The sequence below is a fragment of the Nicotiana sylvestris genome, chromosome 6, assembly GCF_000393655.2.
Source record: "Nicotiana sylvestris chromosome 6, ASM39365v2, whole genome shotgun sequence".
Lineage (NCBI taxonomy): Eukaryota > Viridiplantae > Streptophyta > Magnoliopsida > Solanales > Solanaceae > Nicotiana > Nicotiana sylvestris.
In genome coordinates, this window is record NC_091062.1 from 23,084,445 (window position 1) to 23,096,642 (window position 12,198).

Here is a 12,198-nt window from a genome sequence, read left to right on the forward strand (position 1 = left end):
GATGGAGACAGAGCTTAGTCTCGGAAGGCAGATAGATAGCCTTATGCAAGAATGCAGATGGAGATAGAGCTTACTCTCGAAAGGCAGAAAGTAGCCTTATGCAGTGCAGGAATGTAAATGAGCAAATAGTAGTAATTTTCTTAGCTGATAGGCGGTTGCGATATCATGACTGCTGGGGAATATTGGGTGTAGTTAGTAGACCTTTGTGAGTTGAGTGATTGTTTCGAGGGTTTCGACTTTGAAGAGTGAATGCATTTTGCATTGCGATCTGAGTTCCTGCATCCAAAGAAAAATCGTGAGTTCTGTAGAGGGGAAGGTTAGTTCGTATCCCTTGGCTCCTGACGTTACGTATCATTGGGGTAGCATTGCTAAACGATGGTGATGCAAATGATGTTTATGCATGATTCAGTAAATGTAATGTAAGTATATATAGTTTGAAAGAAAAAATGATTTTATTTCGGATGAACCAACAACTGCAACGTGGTTCAAGACACGGCAACCTTGCTTGCTCCGAAATTTTGAGGGTCCTCCTCAAAATCCTGCCCCAGTTTACTGGGCTAGCACTACTGACGGTTGTGCTGAATAACTAAAAGCGGATCGATTCCAGAATTTTGAGGGTCCTCCTCAAAATTCTGTCCCAGTTTACTGGGTTGATGTTGATGCGAAAGCCGACAAACTGACTTCGGAATTTTGAGGATCCTTCTCAAAATTCTGCCCCAGTTCCAATAGCGGGGAAAATGGAATTTTTATTAAAATGTGACCTAACCCATAGGGCTGCCTACATATCCCCTCTTAAACAGGAATCAGGTCAGGCGTAGTTCAAATTACATCATAAAGAAAAGCATACGATAAAATGTAGTATCTCTTTACTGCGTCTGAGTTGATTGGCTTCAGCCAGACTTCTCCGTCCATTTCTGATGGTATCCAACAAAACAATCGACAAACGACTGCAACTCATGTTTGGCACAGTTGTCAATCAATATATGTATATTCGACAAAGGAAAGTTGTCTTTGGGGCTGGCCCAGTTGAGATCCCGGTAGTCGACACAGACTCTAACCTTCCCATCCTTCTCTGGTACCGGCATGATGTTGTCTAATCATGTCGGATATTCTACCACCATGAGAACCCTGGCTTTGACTTGCTTAGTAACCTCTTCTTTAATCCTCAAACTCATGTCTGGGTTGAATTTCCTGAGCTTCTGCTTTACCGGCCGACATGTAGGATCAGTTGGCAACTTGTGAGCCACAATGGATGTGCTGAGGCCAGTCATATCGTCATAAGACCATGCAAAGATATCCTCACACTCTTTTAGGAACTCTGTGTACTCTTTCTTTTCTGATGGCGACAAATGTGCGCTGATATGTGTTTCCTTGACATTCTCAGTATCACCCAAATTAACGACTTCGGTCTCATCTAGATTAGACTTAGGCCTATTCTCAAAGTTTTCGACCTCTCTAACAACCTCTTCTAGTATATCATCCTCTTCTGAATCTATATCCGTTTGTTGTATTGCCTCATTGCAAGTCACAGTTGTTGGTTCATCATCAAGATATGTAAGAGCAACGCTGTGTAAAACGAAGTAAATGATAGAGAAAAGTAATAAGAGTGCAATATATAATGAATTTGAAATGCTTTGATTGAAATTCATAATCATTCGAGACATCAGAGCTCTTTTGGAAAGTAAAGACAATGCAGAAAGGAAAAGCAACTAAGAAAATAAAGATGCGATGCATGATGCTCGTTCAACCTTGCTACCCCGAAGATGTCCGGGCACTGGTGGTCCTGATCGACCAATTGGTGAGGCGTTTCCCTCGGTTCATGGCTTGAATGGAAGGGCCTTCCTCCCGTTCATCCTCGAAGATAACACAACAATCCATATCATCTTCCAGAAATAGGTTCTTTATTGCTGCTAGTGCCTCGTCTTCCTATGATCCGTACAAAGTGCCAGCTGGCTGAAAAGTCTGCTCCAACTGACGTATAGGGTTCTCCAGCGGATAGTATGGTCTGCGCCATGGAGGTGACCGGTGGTTGAACTCCTCCCAAGTGTACTCATACCCTAGGCCAAAAGTGGTACCGTGCTTCTTCAGCTTGATAGGTTTGGTGATACCCTGCAGGTTCTTGCCAAGTCCTTTTCCGGGTTCATACCCGCTCCAATTCAGGATGCTTTCGATCTTGCTATCGCACCACTTGTCTTTGTCTACAGCATTGACCCGCTCGATGTGGTGGTACGTTTCTCCTCCTATCCTTCTTTCGCCTCCGATCATCGGAATGGTTTGGCGACTGTATATAGGGTTGCTACCGTCGCCATGAATGATTACTTACTGATGATTCCATTCAAATTTTACAGCTTGATGCAAAGTTGATGCTACAGCCCCAGCGGCGTGGATCCAGGGTTGTCCCAGCAACAAATTGTAGGATGCTGGTACGTCAATGACTTGGAACTCGACATCAAACTAGGTGGGTCCCATCTGTAGGCATAGGCTAATTTCTCCAATGGTGGACCTCTGAGATCCATCAAAAGCTTTGACACTGATAGCCCCGTGTTTGACCTCGTGCAATCCCTTACCCAATGTCCTGAGAGTTATCAATGGACAAATGTTAAGGCTGGATCCCCCGTCGACCAAGATTCTGGTGATGAAATGATCTTCACATTGCACAGTGATATGCAACGCCTTGTTATGACTAAGCTCTTCTGGTGGTAACGCATCCTCGTGGAAGGTGATTTTGTGGCTTTCCAACACCTGTCCTACCATATTCGCCATTTCGCCTCCTGTTATGTTGCTGGGAACATAAGCTTCACTTAGTATCTTCATTAAGCCATTTTTATGTGTCTTAGAGCTTTGCAGAAGGGCCAAGATAGAAATCTGTGCCGGTGTTTTGTTCAGTTGTTCAATGACTGAGTACTCCTTGGCATGTATCTTTCTCCAAAGGTCATCGGGCCCAGTTTTGACAGGACGTCCAGAGGCTTACTTGCTGGACTCAGCTAAATATTCTAGGGTGTATACCCTGCCTGTTCTAGTCATGCCCTGTGCGGCGACCGCTTCTCCGGTATGTGTCTTCCCTTTTTTTCTAGCCTCAGCTGTGTAATCCCAAGGTATGGCTTTCGACTTGAATGGGGTCATGTCTGTCATGGAAACCGGAATGGACACCCTTGGAGGTAACATAGCAACTTCAAATGGTGCGGGTGCCTTTGGAATCCCAAACTCAACCTCAATCAGTTTTGGCACCTTTGCAGGCGGTGCTTCAAACTCGAGTGGTACAGACACATTTACCACATCTTCTTTAGAAGGCTGAATCTGAACAACAATGGGAATGAGGGTAACCGCCGGCTTATGAGGTTCATCACCTTCAGCTATCAACCCGATTGACCCTTTGGGGTCCCAATCATCTTCAATCTCAATCATATGGATGCCCCTGCCCTTGTGGTCAGGCAGGGGGTTGTTGCGGACATTAGGAGCGGGATCCTTTGCTATAATGATCTTGTTGTCAATCAAGTTCTGAATCTTGTCTTTCAACGAGCGACACTCGTCGATGGTATGTCCCTTCATCCCGAAATGGTATGCGCTAGTCTTGTTTGGGTTGATCCATTGGGAAGGATTTTCTGCAGTTACGGCTGGAATAGGGGTAACGTAACCAGCTGCTTTGAGTTTTTCATATAATTGGTCAATTGGATCGGCTATGGCGGTATATTATCTGGGAGGTTTACGGTCGAAGTTTAGTCTAGGTCGGGGAAAGTTTTGGCGGGTAGGAGGTGATGGGTAGTGAGAAGGTTGGGAGTTGTATGCTTGGTATACGGGTGCAGGTTGAGAATATCTAGGTGACGTGGGTTGATACGTAGGCGGTGGAGGTGATTGGTAAGCAGGTGGTGGAATTTGGTAAGTGGGTGATGGTTCTTGGCAGTTTAGGGTAGGTTGATATGTGAGTGGAGCTAAGGGATAGGTTTGGTACTTCATAGGGGAATTGTTTCTTTGCGCAGCCATCACAGAATTCACGTCCTTTTTCTTTAACGTGCCACCAGACTGTAATGCCTTGTTGGTAGCTTGCAATGCCTCGAGGTTAGTGACCATACCATTTTTGATGCCTTCTTCAATCCTTTCTCCCAACTTGATGATGTCGGAGAACTTTTGGCCCTCTATTAGCATCAGCCTCTCGTAGTATTGCGGATCCTGAGCACGGACGAAAAACCTGTTCATTTGTTCTTCCTCCAAGGCCGGTCTGACCATAGCAGCTTCTAACCTCCAACGAGTAGCATATTTGCAAAAGGTCTCTGTGGGCTTCTTCTTGAGATTCTGGATATAGAACACATCTGGTGCGTTCTCAGTGTTGAACCTAAAACGGTCCATAAAGTCAGACGCCATGTTCACCCAACTAGTCCATTTCTTTGCATCCTGGCTAATATACCATGATAAAGCATCACCCTTCAAACTCCTCATGAACAGCTTCATGCGGATTTTATCATCCCTTCCGACTCCTACCAACTTATCATAATACATTCTGAGATGGACCCTGGGATCACCTGTACCGTCGAACATTTCGAACTTGGGAGGTTTGTACCCCTCCGGGAGTTCGACATCTGGCTGAACACAAAGATATTCATAGTTCAAACCTTCTACACCTTTGTTATCTTCGACACCCTGGACCCGACTGGTTAACCTCTTGAGCTCAGCAGCTAAATTCTGAATGAGGGAGTCTTTGCTGTCAGATTCAGGTGTATCCGAGATAGGCTGGGCATAGTGGGGTACAATGTCCACAAAGATGGGAGTGTTCTGGTCGTTTGTGGTGTTTTGGGGTTCGGGAATGAGCAGTGGAGTGTTGTTGCAGGTGTTGCAGGCTTGGGTATGAGCGGGTTGTGCTGGTGGTGGTATAGTATGGTTCTGGTTGTTGGCATCAGCAGCGGCAAGAGTGATTGACAGACTTTCCAGGTTTCGAACTTGTTCCAATTCTTCTCGAAATCTCAGCAAAGTTTGCTCAAGATGAGCAGCAGTTTCCTTAGTGATTGAAGCGTTCTGAGAGGTTTCCTCGATTTCCTTTCTAGCACTGGTATCTCCCATTTTGCCTTTGTTCCTATTTCTGGTAGGACGCAGAGGAGGAGGAGGTGGAGGGCCCTTGGATCTTGTTGAGTATGCTGATGGTGCCAGAATGCACGAACTAACCTTTGGGGAGGGGAATAAAAATAAAGAAAAACAAAAAAGGTAACAAGTTAGTGCGGGTTGTGAGAAGAAAATGTTGCAATATTTAAACACATTGTGCAAGAATATAAATCGCGTCCTAATTTGGGTGCCTCGTTGTGCCTGAGGTAGGCCTAGCGACAAATTAACTTGGAGAACTTATAATGCTAAATGCCTCATTTTATTGATAAAAAATAAGATGACTCCAAAGCGACGCTAAATAATGGAAAATAAAATGTCACTAGTGGCCATCGGCCTTATTACATCATTAGAAGCAAAATAAAAGACTCCTAACTACTTGGTCCCAGACGGACCTTCCCCAGATCCGGTATTCTTGCCTCCCTCGTACAGCTGCACCAGCTCGTGCAGTCCCAGCAACAAGTAAGCTCGGGCCAGGTGCCCACCTTCATTACCCTCAGCATTCTGACAATCGTCGATCCTCTTCAGAAATTTACCTTCCAATTCCACTAAGCCTCGTACCAGATACCCCAGCCGGTTGTTGGCATTGACAGCCATATCCTTCCACTCGTTGATCAGCTTCTCGTGGGGTTCATGTATTTTTCGGTGCTCGTTCTCGCATTCTCGCATCCTTTTGCGCAGTTGATTGTATTTAACCTTTGCTGCAGTATTTTCATCAATAAGCCTATGACCATGGACAAACCCTGGGTGACCCAAACCAATGTGATCATCCTCCAACCAACCCAAATAGTACGGCACACATCCGGCATGATACCTGTCTGGTTCGAGGGATTCCCTTCCCAAAACAAGCTTGCAGTGCCACATGTGTTGAGCTTGACACCTGTGTGGGCTATCATCATCCTGAAAGTCGACTCTGAAGTGACTCATCTTGTCGACCCTTGGTATGATTTGTTTCCTCCCTGCTTGTCTCATAGCTCGGAGAGGGACATAAGGGTAAGTTCCTCTCAAGCTAATGAGTATAAGGAAAGGTGCATCCCGAGATCGAACAATAAATTCCCCGGTTGGGAACCACTCATACATCCATTGTACATGCTCTTCTTTCATATTCTCAAGCAGCTCTACCCATCCACTGGCGTCTTCTGGCTGAGCAAACATATTGGGCATAAAGTTCATTCGCTTTGGGTGATGAAAAGCTATATGGTCATCCTAATCCCTGCGTATGATTTTTTGTCTGTAGTCGCATTTCTGAAGGTGTTCTATGAGCCAAAGTTGAAGTAACAAGTTGCACCCTTCAAAGTGCGGGGCTCCTTGTTGACACTTTTCCAAAGCCCGGTATATTTCAGCAATGATCATGGGTACTATGCTGAAGGTTTGCCCATCAATACCCTCCATTAAAGTCTTGGTCACCATGGCTAGTCTGGTGTGGATCCTAGCCTTCTTTATAGGGAAAATTATCATGCCCAAGAAGCAAAACATGAACACAAAGACCCTTCTATGTATGTGTTCCAAAGAAGTGAGGGCAAACTCGTCCATGTAGGTGAGATAGGACTTGCTGTGGCCATATCTCTCGTACAAGAAGTCAAATGGTATGTAGGAGTCCTTTAAGCAAGAGAGGTCGGGATTTTTCTTGAGTCCCATCATCTTAATAAAGCCTCTACTTTTGCGGTTTTCCGGCATAAGCAAACCCGGAGTCTCCCAGGGGATACCAGCTAGGCCCCCTATCTCTTCTAGCAAAGGGGTCATTTCCAAGTCTCCGAAGCGGAACACTGATCGATCACTATCCCAAAACAAAGTGGCAGCCTCAATGATCTTGTTGTTGGGCTGGATTTCCAGAAGTGAGGGCAAATTCCCTAAGTATTTGCGGACGAGTGTCTGCTCACTAGAGTGAAGATGTTCCCACCAATTCAGCAGCCTTGGATGAATGTTGGATACCATACCGAATATGGGGACCTCGTGCCTCATTTTCTGCAAAACAAAATGTTAGGCCCTTAACCCCACCAGACTCGACTATTTGAATCAATAATTAGCAAAATGCATTTAGTTCTCCAAATAAATGCACATAACGTGGAGGTGTCCGTTTGGGTTTCAGGAAACCCGATGGACTTTGGTTTAGGCTATCTTAAAGAGTCATTATGTGGACAACATAACTGACTCGGCTAGGGTTGACCATGATGCATGAACAGTTTCAAGGGAATATGGTTTTTACTTTTTGAAATGCTAGACAAGGTACCCTTGAGCGGACAACTCAAGAGGGAAAGGCGCGGAACCGTCGACTATACCGTTGATCGACTGGTTTTACCGCAAATATGCCTTTGCCACATTTAGGGGGTTTATAATATCGGAAGGGTGCAACCACTCATTATAAGCGTTGCTATAGGATTAGTTTTGGCACGAGTGGAATATGATGTTGAGGAATGTAGTTATAACAATGAGACAAATTGCATGTATTTTCACGTTCATAAAGTAAAGATTACAATAAATGCTCACTAATTACAACAGAATTGAAATAATAAGGCAGTAAAAGAAAAAATTAAAAGGAAAGAAAAACATGAAGAGCCAAGTTAGTATTTTGATGAAATAATTAAAGATAGAAGGTAAATGCAATTAAGAAAGCAATAAAGTCACAAAGCACGTAATGGAAAAAGCCTTAAAGGTTTCCCCAGCAGAGTCGCCATGCTGTCGACGCCCCCTTTTTCCCTCCTAAAAGAAGGCGAAATCAGGTTTACGATATTATGGGCAAAACAACTCTTATTCCCTTTTGACGAATCGGGTTATGGAATTTGAAGAGTCGCCACCTAATGATTATAGTGCATTAGGACATTTTTAGAGAAAAAAAGAAGAATTTTTGGAAGAAAACCAGAGTTCGGGTAAGGGCTTGAGATTATCTCGAGGGGAAGGTGTTAGGCACCCCTCAAGATCCACTAGTGTGGTTCCCGGCCGTACTTAGTTGTAACTTTAAGAAGAGTAAAAGTAACAGTCAATGTTTGCACATAAGGAATACAAATAAGTTGAAAGTTTTGAAAGAAAAAAAAGAGAAAAAAAGACATAAGTGGTTTTGGAAAGAAAAGATTGATTGAAGAAAACATTACTTTTAAGAATACATCACATCGTATAAATAAAGAAAATGGTCCTAGGTTTAAATACAATATGGATCACCTTGGTGCAATACCCAACAATCATTTTCACACGAGATATTAGTGCACCGGTCATCATATCCATATTCTACCCTTCCTACCCCGTTAAGGTATTAAACGCGATTAGTCTCGTTTACTTATTGCATGCTAATACTCGTCCCAACCTATCAGTCCTGGGGTATTAGGACTTCTAATCCTAAGAGGGAAGAAAGGGATGGGGCCTTTATGGAGTTTAAAGGATAAAATTCTAGTTTCGACATTCAAACCAAATATCAAATAAAGGGATGAGTAAACAAGCAAACAAGGCTCAAATAAACCTCTTAAATCAGACAACACTTAGTTTAGCATGTCTTAGCATATACTAATTTGGTCTTAAGTTAAAAATTAAGTGGCGAGCGGACTGGTTCAACACATATATTTAGACGGAAAGTCTGCATTAGGCAACTCGGATCCAATTGTCAGAAATTTAAGTATTTTAAGCGAGTTTGTTTTTTTTAAAAAAAGCACTGTTTTCAGAAAGGACCTAACGCAGAATAGTTTCAGACAGAAGGTTGAAAATTTGCAGAGGTTCAGAGATGACTTGAAAATCAGCAGAATTGTTTAAGTGAAACTATAGTAGAGTTATGAAGAAAAGTTTTCGAAAGTGAAAAGACCTTAAAGGAATAGTGAGTTAAAGGCTGTTTTGAAATAGTAGCTTCATGAGATGAATAAATTCAGGCAGAGGGTTAAAGGAACCTTTTCAAAAAAAAAGAAAGAAAGATGCAAGTTTAGAAAATTTAAGAGCATTGCAGATTTTTAAGAGTATCAAAAGCAAACAGATTTGGAAGAGTTTTTGTTGACAAAGTTGAAGCCAATTGACAGATTATTCTTACTTAAACACATTAGGCGAGTTTGAGCTCCTATAGGCATGGTATCTACGTCTTGATTTTTTAAGGCTCGTTACTGTTATTAAACGTTAAGAAAAAGAGTATTTGATTACCCTACGGTTTGCCTAATGTTTCGCGTGTTCCCTATAGGCATGATTTCTATATGCAATTAGTTGATTATTAGGTCCTATAGTCAGGATTTCTAATGATTGGCAACATGGTTGAACATTAAATCCTATAGACATGATCTCTAAATGATTGAATGAAAGGAATGCAAAATCCTATAGACATGATCTCTAGGTGATTTATACGTTTAACCTATAGGCATGATATCTAAATGATTAAACAAAAATATTGATCCTATAGGCATGATATCTACCCTTTAACATATGCACGTAAATATAAACCCCCTCCCATACCGTTTACTAATACTCCCCAAGTTCTTTTTACAAAAATATTACAGAACTAGAAGAAAGAAAGGAAAATAATTAAAATACATCACAGCCTACAGCCAGATCCGAGTAGCCTAATTCAATCTTAATATCCAATAACATGTGTTCCACCAAATCCAGATTCTAGAATCCAAGGCCTTCTCTTAATCAGAGTGTTTCAAAGTTCCATGGAGCTTCAAGAGCCCAGGCAATGCTTACACTCTGAAGAGTAAATATTGTAACAGAATAGTGCAAGTGTAGAATTACCATCCCTCAGGCATCCAAGTTCAGAGGGAACCCCAGGGTCCCTAAGCATGGCTTACCAAAAAGGGGTAGAACTTAGGAACTAGGAATAAGTGCAAAGTGAGAGGGGAACCATAGCAGAGGGTGGTCATACCCAGCCATGGCATAGGCTGGCACACCCCTGACCCTTTGATTAGGTCAACAAATAGGAGCAGACTCTGGGGAGTCAAACTTAGGGTTTGAGTGGTGATTAGGAAACTACTAGACCCAAGTTAAAGCTCAACACATAAAGGGGAGAATAAATGGGAAAGCATTTGAGTAGAGACTCAGGAGAGTCTGATTCTGGATCATGGTCAGCAATATCAGATGCTGCCATGATTCAGAACAGTACTAGCACACAAAAGGGAATAGGGGGGAAGGGATTTCCATACAGAAGCATACACTGACATTAAAAAAATATAAGAAAGCATAGCAGACTGCAGATGCAAGGACATAGAAGAACATGCAACAGAACATAAACACACAGTGAAGAATGTGTAGAAGAAGAGAAGTGAATACACATAGTAGGAGAGTGTTATTTAACTTAGAAGTACATACCAGTTTTCAGTTCTAGTACAACAGAGAAACAACAGCAAGTAGACAGCCAGACAGTTACAGGAATAATTCAAAACTTCAGCAAGTACTTGGGAGTTCAGAGGAACTCCAGAAATGTTCAGACATTAGGAGATAAGGGAGCAGAGTGCTTAGTAGAGAGATAGTAGTAGAGAAAGTGGTTATAAAGAGAGTAGTAGCCAGTAAAGATAGAGATGATTGTGTGTTGCAAAGGTGCAGAAAAGAGTTCTGAGAACTGTGTTGTGTTTGAGTGTTTGTGTATGAAAAACTGTGTCTTAGAACTTGTGAGAGCTGTGAGCTTTTATAGTGCAAAAACGAGTAGACAAGAAGGCAAGGAAATAAAATCTCAGTCAATCAAATAAAATCTCCCTTAGTCAAAAGGATTTGATTTCAAACGAGAGTGGTAATTAAGGGAAGAAAAACCTTTCAGAGTAGCATAATAAAGGGTAGGTTCATACAGGGTCTATTTAAGGTAAGAAACTGTAGTACACAGTTTTGAAAGAATAAGGAAACAAAGTAATCAAACAGCCGGAAAGTTTTAAAAGCTTTGAATGAACTTAGTCAGGAAAATAGGAAAAAGGCTAAGTTGTAAAAAAATTAGTAGCAAATCAATCGAGCCTCAGTAAAAGGAGATTGAAATCAATCACAAGCTAATAGTATCAATTCAAAAAGAACAAAACCCTCGTATATAAGCATGCTAGTATCAAACAAGAAAGAAAGATTGGCATAAATAATTTTAGAATCATAAGCAAAAGGAAAGCAAGTTTCAGTTCAGTCTATGAACTAAGCACAAATTTGAGAGCCTAGGGTTTCTAGAGTAGAACCCTAGAACCAAAAGCTCGCAAAATCCCCAAATAGGGTTTCAGTCCGAGTAGGACACACAAAAAGAGAAGGCAAACTCAACAAGCCTGGGGAACTCTTTCAGAATTCCCTGAGGAAATACACAGACATACGTAGAAATCGAAAGCAGTAGAGTGCAAACTAAAACTCAACCAGTTCAGAAGAGAGAAGAGATGCCATAGAAGGTTAGGAAGTAGTAAAAGAAGCAAGTTCAATAACCCAAATAAATCCAGTAAGAGAAAACACTTTCAGTAGCAGAAATAGTAAAGGGACAGACAAGATAGTCGTATAAACATGCTTATAGAAAAAATCAGTAGAAGCAGTAATAGAACAAAGGCAGAGAGACATGCATATTAACAGCAAATCATAAGAAACAAACGAAAACCCCTAAAGCATGGCATGAACACACAGATTCACATAAAGAAAGAAGAAGAAGAAGAAGAAGAAGAAGAAGAAGAAGAATCGTTTTAGGATTTTTTGAAAACCCTAATTTGAACAGACTAATTTTAAAAAGGGAAAATTAGGGGAAATCATTAAAACATCGAATAGAGCATAGATCTGCTATAGATCTAAGAAAATAAGGAAAGAAAAACCTCGAATCAAGCTTTTTAGGGTTTCTCGGAAACCCTAGAGACAAGAAGGCCTGAAATGGTTTGGTCTCTGAATGAATTTGGGCCATGGCTAAGCCTTTAGAGCTTGAACACGCCGGAACAGAGCCGGAGGTGCCACAAGAGCTCAGGTCGGCGGTGGACCTGAATAGGTCTGTGGAAGATTGATCCTTGAAAGCCTCAAATAATCATGGCTTGGGGTGAAAGGGGAGAGAATATAGGCTGTCCATGGCCTGGGAAGCCATGGACGCCGGCGGGTTTGGTCGGAGACAATGATAGATGGCTAGGGTTTCGAGTGGCCTAGAGAGCATTTCAGAGAAGAAGGGATTTGAGGGCGGCGGTCTTAGAGAAAAAATTTAGGGTTAGGGGGTCGGGT

The 12,198-nt window shown here is 42.2% G+C and overlaps 1 protein-coding gene across 1 annotated transcript; it reads right to left on the reverse strand.

Moving 5' to 3' along the window:
• Nucleotides 1-1,097: 1,097 nt before the first annotated feature.
• Nucleotides 1,098-5,052, reverse strand: LOC138870364 (uncharacterized). The gene is made up of 5 exons (XM_070148161.1): nt 4,403-5,052; nt 4,071-4,330; nt 3,007-3,614; nt 2,504-2,808; nt 1,098-1,566 (listed from the first exon to the last, which is right to left on the reverse strand). Exons 1-5 carry the CDS (start codon nt 5,050-5,052, stop codon nt 1,098-1,100), a joined length of 2,292 nt encoding a protein of 763 aa, XP_070004262.1.
• Between the last annotated feature and the right edge of the window lie 7,146 nt (nt 5,053-12,198).